At 32.4% G+C, this 13,115-nt stretch overlaps 1 protein-coding gene across 1 annotated transcript in view; it reads left to right on the top strand.

Annotated features, from left to right (window-relative positions):
• The window catches only part of LOC111413456 (lachesin-like), a 230,882-nt gene extending 218,142 nt beyond the window's left edge, over window positions 1-12,740 (top strand). The window contains exons 8-9 of the mRNA XM_071195061.1: window positions 3,958-4,011; window positions 11,843-12,740. Coding sequence (XP_071051162.1) covers window positions 3,958-4,011; window positions 11,843-11,970 — 182 coding nt within the window. The 3' untranslated portion in view covers window positions 11,971-12,740. The remainder of the gene's footprint in view (window positions 1-3,957; window positions 4,012-11,842) is intronic.
• Window positions 12,741-13,115: the final 375 nt, after the last annotated feature.

Genomic DNA, 13,115 nt, shown 5'->3' with positions numbered 1-13,115 from the left:
TGAACGCGTATTTAGAATGCAGAGAAGGGCTATACGGGTATTAGGAAATTTAAATTATAGAGACGACTGTAGAAGCTCCTATATTGATTTACAAATATTAACTCTACCGTCTCTCTACATTCTCGAATGTGTTACATATGTTAAAAAGAACATTAATAAGTTTTACACGTATAAGCAAGTGCATAACTATGATACTAGGAAAAATAGCGATCTGATACCCAAATATACACGATTAACAAAATGCCAGAAAAGTGTGAATGCGATGGCGGTGAAATTTTTTAATAAATTACACCAAACTCAAAATGAATACCTGAAGGAAGCGTTAATTTTTGTAGAAATAATTGCTTAAAATTTAACTAAATATCTTCGAAGTATTTCTGTAAAATAATTGAAAAATATTAGATCAGAGCAGTGTGCTACCAAAAATTGGGACTTAATCATCGTTAAAAACTTTTTTGGAAAGACCACGTGTATAAATAAACCACCAAAAAGAATTTTATAAACGTAAAAATTAATTCTCTGTAAAAAAACCACATAGAAAAAGAACTATTTAAAGATAAACAATATAAACTTTTTGTAAGTGACATTGTTTTCTATGCACGTTATGTCGATGACATCCTAATCGTTTATAAAGGTAAATCTGCAAAATTTAAAGCACTACTTAATTTAATTAATAACCTAAGCTCATTAGAATTTACAAACAGTCTTTTTTATCTTGAGAACGGTACTCTTACAGCTTTCACTAATAGCACCTTTTCTTCGCAAAATACATTAAGGAGTTCAAAAATTTACACAAAAGTATTATTGCGTGAGTACCGTAGATGTCATAGGTTCCTGAATGAAGATATACCAAATTTCTTGGATTTTAATGTTTTTAGGATAAAATCTTTGTTATCTCCAAAACGGTTAGAGTTAGAACTTTTAACTAAGAGTACTTTTCTTACTTAAAATATATCTAGGAATCTAAAAAAATACTCAAAATTGTATTTTAATTACTAGTCTAGACGTCACAGTTAAAGAATGAAGATGTTAGGAATCCAAAAAAATACTCAAAATTGGATTTTAGTTACAAGTGTAGATGTCACTGGTTAAAGAATGAAGATGTTTCAATTCTTCTTATTTTCAGTGATATTAAAACAAAGTCTTTTTTATCTTGAGAACGGTTGCTCTTACAGCTTTTACTAATAGCACCTTTTCTCCGCAAAATGCATCAAGGAGTTCAAAAATGTACTCAAAAGTATTATTGCGTGAGTAGCGTAGATATTACAGGTTGCTGAATGAAGATATACTCAAATTTCTTGGATTTTAGTGTTTTTAGCATAAATCTTTGTTATCTCCAAAACGATTAGAGTTAGAACTGTTAACCAAGAGTACTTTTCTTGCTTAAAATATATCTAGGAATCTAAAAAAATACTCAAAATTGTATTTTAATTACTAGCGTAGATGTCACAGGTTAAAGAATGAAGATGTTTCAATTCTTCTTGTTTTCAGTGATATTAAAACAAAGTCTTTTTTATCTTGAGAACGGTTGCTCTTACAGCTTTTACTAATAGCACCTTTTCTCTGCAAAATACATCAAGGAGTTCAAAAATGTATTCAAAATTATTATTGTGTGAATAGCGTAGATGTTATAGCTTGCTGAATGATTATACTCAAATTCCTTGGATTTTAGTGTTTTTAGCATAAAATCTTTGTTATCTCCAAAATGGTTAGAGTTAGAACTTTTAACTAAGAGTACTTTTCTTACTTAAAATATATCTAGGAATCTAAAAAAATACTCAAAATTGTATTTTAATTACAAGTGTAGATGTCACTGATTAAAGAATGAAGATGTTTCAATTCTTCTAGTTTTCAGTGATATCAAAACAAAATCTTTTTTATCTTGAGAACGGTTGCTGTTACAGCTTTCACTAAGAGCACCTTTTCTAGCAGCACTCCTCTGAATTAAAAAATAGAGTACAACAGATACAATTCCTTCATACGGTTTCTGTGTGATTTGATTGTTATCAAGTACTTGTTTGATTACATAGGGACCTTTATATTTAGGAAGCAATTTTTTATTTATGCCAGGTGTAATATCGATATTTGTTATCATGACATAATCATGATGTTTATTATACTAAGTTTTATTGTATTCTTGATTTTTCTCAATATTCTGAGATGCCTTGTCCCTAATTTGATTCAAATGTCTCTCATGAATATTTTTACTTTGTAACACAATATCAAGCACTATTCTTCTTTGATGTATACCAAATAATAACAGACTTGGAGTTTTATCTGTAGACTATTTACTATTTACAAAATTATTTATGGCGTACTCTACATTAGTTAATACTTCATACCAGTTTTTTGGTTCCTCTACAATTTTAGACAATATCTGATGAATAGATTTATTTATAACTTCGATGTGGCCATTAGCTTGAGGCATGCCAGTAGCAATTTTTACATGTTCGATTTCATGTTTATCTACAAACTTTTTAAAATCATTAGATGTAAAACATGTTCCTTTGTCCGAAACTGTTCTAAGAAGTTTACTATCATAGTCAGCCATTTCAATACTTCGCTTGTATCAGTTCTTACACACGGGTATAATTTTACATATTTAGTGAAAGCATCTATAACAGCAAAGATGTATTTGAAATTATGTTGTGATTTCTCCAACGGGCCTTAATAGTTACAAATGGAGAATTCCCTTTCGGCAAGCTATGCAAAAATATATAATGCATTTCATAAAATTTGAAATATTTATTTTCTGTTTCATATCTGGGAACCAGTAAGTTCTAGAAATAAATTCTAACGTTTTATTAAAACCGTAATGTCCCAAATCGTCATGATAAGTACGAATAACATGAGCTTCCATGTCTTGAGGAATATAAAATAACAGGTCTTTTACTTTATTTTTTTTTACTTTCCCTAATGGTAGCAAATATTTATGCGGAACTTATTGCGGAACTCGCTTAATCCTGATGTTCCATAAAGGATAACTTTCGATGTTGTCCATGTTGCTGTTAATCCATTTATAACGTAATGTTTCAATGCTTCATCTTCAATTTCTCCACGATTAGCCAATTCTTTCATAATCAGGTAATATTCCTAAACCGATTCATACTTAATTCTTCTCTTCGATAACATATCATGTAATTCTGAGCTGTTTACTTTCACTAAGAATTCTGTCTTCAATACATCTTTTAGCTTTTCCCAAGAAGTTCTCCTTGAATGAATAACTTTGACAATTCTGTTAACAACTTCTTACCGAATATTAACTTCTGTATCGGATCCCATTCTAACAGTAATAAGTAATCCATGATTCAATCATTTCCAGAAAATGTACGAGTCATATCTTCAACATCTCTGAAATTCATAGTGAATTTTGGTGTTCATCATCCTCTTCTTCTTGTACATTTGCTTTTAAACTGTCTAAAACCATAAGGCTAAGGCCCTAACGGTTGTCCGTTAGGGCGCTACTTAACAATTAAAATTTAAATTTAATTTCTATAATATCAAAACTCTTTGACTAAATTTATTACAAAGTGTATTCATTAAATTAATATTAATAACAAAAGGAGTATCATATTAAGTATTATAAATTAATAAATGAAACAGAGTAGGATTTTGATTCGAGCTTAAAAGGCTTTGAAATAACGCTTTAAACGGCACACGTACTCTCGGTGTTGTACGTGTATTAGATTGACGCGACAAAGGTAACGGGAACGCAAATTAATCTCTTACCCACAATGGACAGGCGCGTAATAGGATTCTGCCGCACACGCGAAACAGAAAGTATAATGAAACAATACACGGAGTAATCTTCGTAATGGTAGCCGCTATTAGAGCCGCAAATGGGTTTCGTGGTCCATCCACTCGCCCCTCCAATCTTCCACTCCACCCTCGATGTTCGTTCAAATATCCACACACCCACATCGACTCGATTTTTAATATAGTTTTTTTGTTTTACAGAGATTAAGGTCAGTCCAGAAGAAGCTCGAGAAAATCGAATGAGCATATTAGGCGGTAAGTAAAATATTTTTTTTTTCAATGAAAAAAAGACAATTTTAGGAGTTTTAAGAGTTATAGATAAATTTGTGGGAGTTTAATTGTAGATTATGGAACTTTATGGTGTTGTGTTGAAGGTTTAATGGGATCAATTTAAACCACTCTTGTTTAAGTAATAGTACTCCTGTACGTCTATCAAACTAAATTAGAGCACTCTCGACACTAAAGGACGTCCCTCGTCATGCATAAAGTGCCACATTTAGTATAACAGTGTAGCTGAATACATCGTATTGCATATCACGTAGTGTAACCCAAGAAACGGAAACTATGAAAATAGAATTTGTAAAAAAAGGTTTTAAATTATTTTAGAATCTTTTTAATATTCTTTTTATTTCTGTTTCATTTTTAATTGGAGTATTATTGTATCTGTGATTTTAAAACTGCGGGCTCTCTGCAGGTTTATCTGTAGTTATATAAAAATGATTACAAACGTTATTACAAACGGAAGCCGGCAACGTCGTATATTCTCGATCATATTATCGCACTAGGCACGTCGTCAACCCAAATAATAAAGAACAAAGATACAATAACTGCACTCCCAAAATCTATTCAAAATGAACATCCATACAAAAGAACATGTGGGAATCGATCTAACACAAGAAAAGCCAGAAATTTTAAGATTTGAAATTAAAAAAAAAATCATATTGTACAGGGTGGGCCAAATTGAACACTTGTAAAAGGAACTCCTTTTTCTATAAGAGATAGAGGAAAAATAATATATTGTGCATTTAAAATATTGCTTTGAGGGAAAGCTAACTTATTCCAGCTTGTTTTTCGCCAAAAAAAAATTGTAACCGGTTGTGGGCCACCCCGGAAAATCTACTACAAATGCGAAATTATGAAGAAAAATCACCAAAAAAATATGAAATATCTAAATTCATTCATCAATACAGCCTCTAGTGGCAAAAAACATCAAGAAAATCCTCTTCAGTTTCGCAATTTTTGCATGTAAAATAGCTCTTCGTCATAGCGGCGCATTTCAAATGCACAAACCGATCACAGCCACTGTTGCATTTGATGGAATTGGCTTTCGTCAATTTTGGTGGCAGAAGGTCCAAACAGATAAGACAAATGTCAAAATCTTCTTCGTCAGAAGTCTCCTGCTTCTTGCGTTTGGCTGGAGGTGTTGCCTTGCGTTTGGCATTTTTGATGGGCGTTAAAGCAGCTCGCTTTTTTGCTGCTTTTTCATGCAAAGCAGCAACGGTTTCCGGAGACGTTAAAATCGCGCTTTTCATTGGCTTTAGGCCGCGAATTAATGATTTTTTGGGTAAAGCGCCTTGTAAGGGGCCAATTTCATCCAAAAGACAGCTAACAGAAGTCGATCTCCTCACGTCCAACTAATGGCCCAACCACGATTCGACGCTGATCCTTTTCATCGATGGGCCCCTCGGCGGCAACCTCTGCCTCATTCGGCTTAACAGCTTGAACAAAGTCGGCATCAGAAAAAATGTCTGGATCGTATGGACATATGCCGGTCGCTCTAAAACCAGACTTGATCACTTTAGGTGTCAAAGCCAGATCAAGAGCCTTACACGCCAGGCCAGCAATATGACGTATTTCTAATATCTAGAAACATTTAAAACGAAATTAGTTTAAAATTGGCAAAACAAAACAAGTTTTGAGAAGATTGTTACCTTGTTTGCATTGTTCTTTTGCCAAGCAGAACACTGAGACTTGTAATAAGACTTCACCGGTCCAAACACAGACACGTCCAACGGTTGTAATCTGTGACTACAGTGCGGTGGAAAAGTGACGATATGAACGCCACTTTCAACGGCCAAGTCAATGGCTTCTAGAGACAAATGTAATTATGGTATATATTGCGTCTAGTTGGTTTTTCATTGTTTTAAGTTTTTTGTTTTCCCATATCAAAATTGAGTTTTTTTTCATCTTTTGGGTTGTTTTTTCCGGAAATGCAGTCTCATAGCACCGTGAAATTATTTGATGGAAAACGGTGTAGGTAGCTTGTGCGTTATTCTTTTGATCGTGTACATCACTCCAGTCGCTATTTGTAATTTGTTTTGAATTTTTCAACAGTATGGTTATTAATTATCCTATACTTTATTGATTTTCTTCGAGACATCCCTTCAGGTGATTTATTGATAATTAGTAATTGAGCTTTATGATCACCGAGATGCATGTTTAGTGTTTTGTTATTAATTATTTCTTCAAATCTTTCTACAAAGACATTATCTACGCATCTTTCTCCTTCCACTCTAGAAGGTTCATTGAAACAGGGATGAAGTCCATGTTCCGACATTATTGATATTAATTGTTCTTTCGCAGTCGATTTCTCATGTACACATATGTTAAAGTCTCCCATAATGAAACATTTTTTGTTAGGATGTTTCTCTTTTATACAGGTGTATCTGAATGACATGCCCAAACTTCAGGGGGTGATTCTTTAGGCAATTTTAAGGGTACTTTGATATATAAACCATGGGCGACTTGGGCTCCCCTAAGGAGCTACACCCCTCCAAAAATGGCAGAAAATTTTGGGTTAATTTTTTTCCTCAAAAACCATAAACGCTAGGACAACGAAATTTTGGGTATATGTTTAACTGGTAGTAAGGCACGTTTTCACCCTATTTGTACTTTCAACCTATCCTTCTAAACTACTAAACGTAACCACCCCCTTTACATTTTTGCTAAAATTTTTTTATGCAGAGGGTAAATACATTAAACAAAAATTACATAGGTAGATGAAAGTATCCTAAAACTTTTTTCTCTCTAAAATTTTTCCAAAAACTACTAATTTTTGAGAAAAAAAATAATAAAGTAAACACTGCCCGTTCAATAACGGGGTTGTCGATCAAAAGTTGGAATGAATTTTTAATGAAAAAATCTTAGTAGGCTTTGCAATCTTTGTCAGAAATATTTTTGACGTTTAAATGTCAGTGGTTTTCTTACTATTATTATTGTTTTTCAAATTAATTTATGAATAAAGTTCTACCGCATTTACGCTCGACGTTTCAAAATTTTAAATAAAACAATAATAATAGTAAGAAAACCACTGACATTGAAACGTCAAAAATATTTCTGACAAAGATTGCTAAGCCTGCTAAGATTTTTTCTTTAAAAATTCATTCCAACTTTCGATTAACAACGCTACAGCTTAACAGTTAGTGTTTGCTTAATTAATTTTTTTCTCAGAAACTATTAACTTTTCGAAGAACATCAGAGAGGCAAAAAAGTATTAGAATATTTTCGTCTATCTAAATAAAATATTTCCAATGTATTTATCATCGTCATAAAAAAGATCTAGACAAAAATTGAATGGGGGTGGTTATGTTTAGTAACTTAGAAGAGAAGATTGAAAGTACAAATAGGCTCGAAACATGCCCTATTATAAGCTAAACATATTTCCCAAATTTCATTTTCTTGGTGTTAATGGTTTTCGGGAAAAAAAAATAAACCAAAATTTTTCGCCATTTTTGAAGGGGCGTAAATCCGCAGGGCAGTCGAAATCGCTGATAGTTTATATGAGAAAGTACCCTTAAAATTGCCTAAAGAATCACACCCTGAAGTTTGGGCACGTCATTCAGATACACCCTGTATAATGCATTACTTCTTCTAATACTATCATGAACTGTTCCATGTTACCTCCAGGCGAGCGATAAAGTGATACAAAAACTGAGTTTACTTGTGAAATAACAATCGAACAAACTTCTAAGCATTTTTCGATATTGTATTTCTCTACGTTTATTGTTTCTGTTTTATATCTGTTATTTGCAACTATTAGTACTCCTCCCCTTAGGTGTGTTTTTCTGCAACTATACGCAGCCACGTTATAATTAGGTAAATTTACTTTTGTTATCTCTTCTGCTTTCTCCCAGTGTTCAGTTATACTGATTATATCTGTATCGCGTATTTCGTTAGCTAGTAGGTATGCTAGTTGGTTTCTTTTTTGTGAAAATCCTTGTATGTTAATGTTTATTATTTGCAATTGTTTTGGTTTTTTGTAGCTTATTGTATGCGTTTTTCTTTTCTCATTTTGAGTAATAGTAAAGTCTCTTCTTGTAGATTCTTTCTAAAAAACGATTTACTCATACTCCAGATGGCCATAATTCGGGTTGTTTTGTTTTCTCTAGGTAATCATTTGGCACTGAAATTTTAAAAGAGGCATATTCATCCGGTCTTTTAGCTGTAATTTTTTCGCATTTTATATTATTAATATTTTTTCCTCGTAAATATTCCACGATTTCTTTCTCTGTTGTGGTCGGTTGTAAACCACAGACGTGCAAATGAGCATACTGTATAATTCCTTTTAATAGTGTGCCTGTAGCTATACCCCTAATCGTATTTAAAGACCACTGTCTCTTCTTTCGAGTTACTGCGACAAAATCTGTATATTTTTGAGGTGGATTTTCCAGTTTCCTTTATTTCCGATTTTTTTGCCGCTATAACTGAGTATTTTTCCTTAATATTTTTGTTATTGGTTTTATTTTCGACTACCTCTGGTTTTTCGAGATCAATGCTCTGTTTTGAACGAAACAGGTGTTTGTTTTTTTGTGGCACGTGGTGGTGCATTCAAGTTTGTTTCATTCTTCGATATTATTTTTGGAGGTACGACCTCTGTTGGATTCTCAATAAATTTTGGAGAAGTTTTCTGTTTTATTTCCAGTTTTATCATGTTCAATTCATTGATTAAAATTTTATTTTCGTTTTTCAATTGTGATATCTCACTCTTAAATGACTCGATTATCTTTTCTGTCATATGTTTCTTTAATTTGCTTGTTCTATCGAAAATTTGGTTTTCAATGTTCTACTCATCCATCAAGAAAGTTTTTGGAGTTAGGTTTATTTCACATGAATTACAGGTCCAGGATCTTATCCATTTTCCTTAATTTCCCTGAATTTCTCTTCACTTTTTCATACACTTGTCTCTACATGCTATGTAGTCGTCTTGTCTACTGATGTTTTTAAAACACACCGCGCATTCAATCGCCATTGTAGCAATTACAATGGCCACATAAGCTGTTTTTAAAAACCAGTCACTTGGAGACAGGATACAAAGCTCTGTCTTTAAAACGTCTTACAATCGATTCAATGACACTATCTCCAGGGTAGCTGAATTTTTCTCCAAACAAAATTTCCCAGGAGAAATTTTCAGATTTACAGTCAATGTAGTCTGGCAATATTACGTTAAACAGATTACCTGAACACCAAAATTTTTATGCCTCATTACCCCATTAAAACAGTTTCTGAGACAGTAGTTTCGTTTTGTAAGAATGTTTATTTATTTATTTTTGTGTACTTTTAAGAAAATGAGTTTTATTTCTGATTGGTATGTTTTGTACTAATTATCTTAGAAAAGATATAGTGTCTGTCAGTAGATACCATTCTTTTTTATATACAAAGGCCGTGTTTATGTTATAATAAATAAACGTATCTACTGATTTCTAAAAAATATTATTCTCACAAACGGTCGTATCTAATTAAACTGTAAATTACACTCCTACAGCATTTTTGAAAAATATATACCTCACAGTAATACACACTGCAACTTCAAAGATTGTCTAAAACTTTAAACTGCTCTCCTGTAAAATTGGTAAAATTGAGATATGTTAGCTTGTGATATTAATGACGATTTGTGGTCACATGTTTATTAAGAGTTCTTTGTTTATTTTGGTTGATACTATTACCTCTTTAAATATTTTACATTCTCTTTTTAATACCGTGTAGGGTAAAACGCCAGTAATTGACCGTTGGTCAGTGTTTGACCGTTTTTGTAAAAAAATGTAAAAAATAAGGATCCAAGGAATATCTAAAAAATAGAAATCTATCTATGAATAGCCACCAGTCTCTTCTCCATCCCCTACTAAGCAAAAAGTCCACAACCATACCGTTCTTGAGTTCTTGTTGTTTAATTTCGCGCTAACTGCGAGCCTATTTACATCGTGCTAAAAATGGTAATTTATACGCCAAACAAGGTAGTACTATTCAGCCGTTTTTGCGTGTATAGTGTATTTTTTTTGTTTGCCAGTGATCTATTAATGTTTTCTATTGGTTATATTAAAAAATTACCGCTTTAATTAATTATTTGTTAAAATAAAGCCGGCCAAAGACTAGTAGTTCTAAATTTAATTAAAAATTAGTGTTTGACCAAACGGTCAAATACTAGACGAATTGGTTGTTTTATAATCTCACAAGTACTTATATTTGATTAATACAATGGAAAAATGTGTAATACCTGTTTTTAAAACTTGTGTCTTTCCGTTTAAATAGTTTAGTATTTGACTAAAACTTTTATACTTTAAAAGTAAGATACAATCAGTTTAAATATGCGGTCAATCACTGATTCTTCTTTTGGTCATTTATAGGACACAAACACTGAGTTTTTTAACCGATTTTAAATTTTTATAAATATTTAAGCCTAATATAAATATAAATGTAAATGTTTGGTTCTTTTCTATTTTTTTTAAACCTTTTTTATAACAATAAAAGTAATTGAACACACTGAAGCAGTAATCAATCTGTACAATTAAGAGGATAAAAGGTTGGTGAAACACTGACTCTTATAGTGGTCAATTATCAAAAAATGAAAAATCTATAAGGAAAATTTAGCAAATATGCATCAGGTTAACTTTTTTCAGTACCAATATGACAACGAAGCCTAAGTTTAAATATAGTGAAGAAGATCTTCAAAAGGCAGTCGATGCATGAAGTAGGGGGTTTACCTTATGAAAAAGCAGCCGAGATGTTTAATGTACCAAAGTCAACTGTTATTTATAAAGAAAAAGGAAAAACACCAATGCAGAGGAAAATGGACCCATCAGCATTTTTTAATTCTGATGAAGAAAAACTACTGGTTGAATGATTGTTTCATTCAGCAGATAGGGGTTTTCCTGTTGCAAACACCCAGTTGGAAAATACAAAATTTGGGTGAAAAGTTAAGTCAAGAACATTTTGCTCCTGTTTTAAAAGATTTTCTTAAAGAGTCAAAAAATATAAACATTTTTTTGTGAACAAAATAGTATGGAAAAATAATGAAAATGAATATTATATTAAGAATCGGTCAAACATTTACGGTTTTAAGGTCAAAGACTAGATATTATTGGTCAAGGAATGTAATCAAAGTGGTCAAACACTAAATGCGAAATACTGGTTTCCTTTTTAATTTGTAAAAAATATTACTTCATGATGTTATATTTTATATGTAGGGTAAGTAAGTTTAAATGAATCAGATATGTATTTGATCATATGGCTCGGTCAAACACTGACATTAAAAATCCTTAACAGGTCAAACACTGGTGCGTTTACCCTATATAAATTCATTTGTAAACCTATATCAAACAATATTTTCTGACTATATTTAAACATACCGATTTCTGACTACTAATACTTGACCGGCATAAATTGGCAACGCTGATTGTATAGCATAAAGACTCTCACATGATAATTTTTTATTGCATATCTTGCAATTTTGACAAGTAAATGAATTAAGTAGAGAGCAATATCCTACTTGGTAAGAATAAATTCCATTTTAATCTAAATCCTCACTATGTTCTTACAGTATGGCCAAGATCAGACAAAGTATTGCCAAATAAATGAATACGACGCCTCTACCAGACGCTCTTTATGGCGTCAATTTAGTAAATAACCTCGTTTTTAATAGAACATAATAAAGTTTTCATCCCCCTTCCAAAACAAATCATGTCTTATCCACAAAATTCAACATCCAATCAAAAACAACACCCCAGAAACCGTAAAAACACACTTCAACAAACTAAAAAGAAAGACACAAGTAAGATTTCCTCCGGTTGTAATCAACTAATGGGTTTTGCAGGTTTGGCGGAACCGGCACGAGGTCAAAGGGCGACGGCGTACGCCTGCGGACGACGCCTCAAGGCGTCGGTTTTCCTTATATCGGGCGTCTTCGTCGTTGCGGCATCGTTCTGTGCGGATCTCAGGTGACGCCGCTAAAATGGGGAACAGCAGGAAAAGGGAGGAAGGAAGGAAATGATTGAAAGGACTCGCGAAAAGCGTGACGTTTCCGGATATGAACGGTTCGCCTTGTGAAATGCAATTTCGGCACCAGAAAAATGGCCCCACAGAAGAAGCCCGGTGGCGCGTCGACGTAGTTCTGTCAAATTTTAGACGCTCCAACGTCTATTATTTTAAATCCAACTCTGGGTCTAGAAGATTTCTCTCCTTTAATTTTTTTTCCTTTTATGTTGAGTTTGAAAAGATGTTAAATTCTTTTTCTTCTTACTTATTTCAAATAAATTATTCACGAACTAAATCATTTGGCCAACTATTTAGAGTTAAAGCAAAAAAAAATCAACTGTGATAAAAAATGTAAATAAGTAAATAAATAAAAGAAGCTTAGTAAAAGAAGTTTTTTAACTAAAATTAACATATCACAACTGATTTTTTGAGAAATCTTTGTTTAATTTAGCTTATCTTGTGTGCAAAATGTTTTTTAATTATGAACAAAATCAAAATCATCTCTGTAAATGTTGTAAAAAAGTAATAATTAATGTTGTCCCTTTTTGGTAGTATCAATATCAAACAAAAAATTGTAGCGTTAAAAAGATAAAAACTGTACTAAATGGTACTGTGCCAAAAGAAAGTGAAAGCTTGCGTAAATCGATTTTTTCGACGTCATTCGAGAAATATGTAAAAATAAAAAATATACACGTTCTCCACACAGGTGTAAATACAAATCAGAACGAGCTGTTGAACATGGTTTTTGAATTCTCCCTTTTCCTCTTCCCTTTTCGTAAAAGTGTAATTGAATTTTTTCCCCGGGATGCATATTTGGTTACATACCCGAAGAGCTGGACGATTTTGCGACGACCACGCGGTGCTTGTAAATTGGATTTTGTTCGTTTGGACGAAGAATTCGTGGCGATTCTACATTTGTTCGGTCCAAATGGAAATGAACATTGTATTTTTTTTTGTTATTGAAGGGAAATAATCGGGTTTTTTTTCAACTACGAGTTGTTTTAATATGAATATTTCGAAAGGTATGAAGAGCAACATGAAATATTTGAATTAATATCTGGTTGTGAAGTTTTTTTTTGTTCTGGGATTTATTTAAAGCAAATACGTAAGCT

The sequence above is a fragment of the Onthophagus taurus genome, chromosome 3 (genome assembly GCF_036711975.1).
Source record: "Onthophagus taurus isolate NC chromosome 3, IU_Otau_3.0, whole genome shotgun sequence".
NCBI classification, from domain to species: domain Eukaryota; kingdom Metazoa; phylum Arthropoda; class Insecta; order Coleoptera; family Scarabaeidae; genus Onthophagus; species Onthophagus taurus.
The sequence above is the reverse complement of the archived record's forward strand: the minus strand, read 5'-3'. Positions and strand labels throughout refer to the sequence as shown.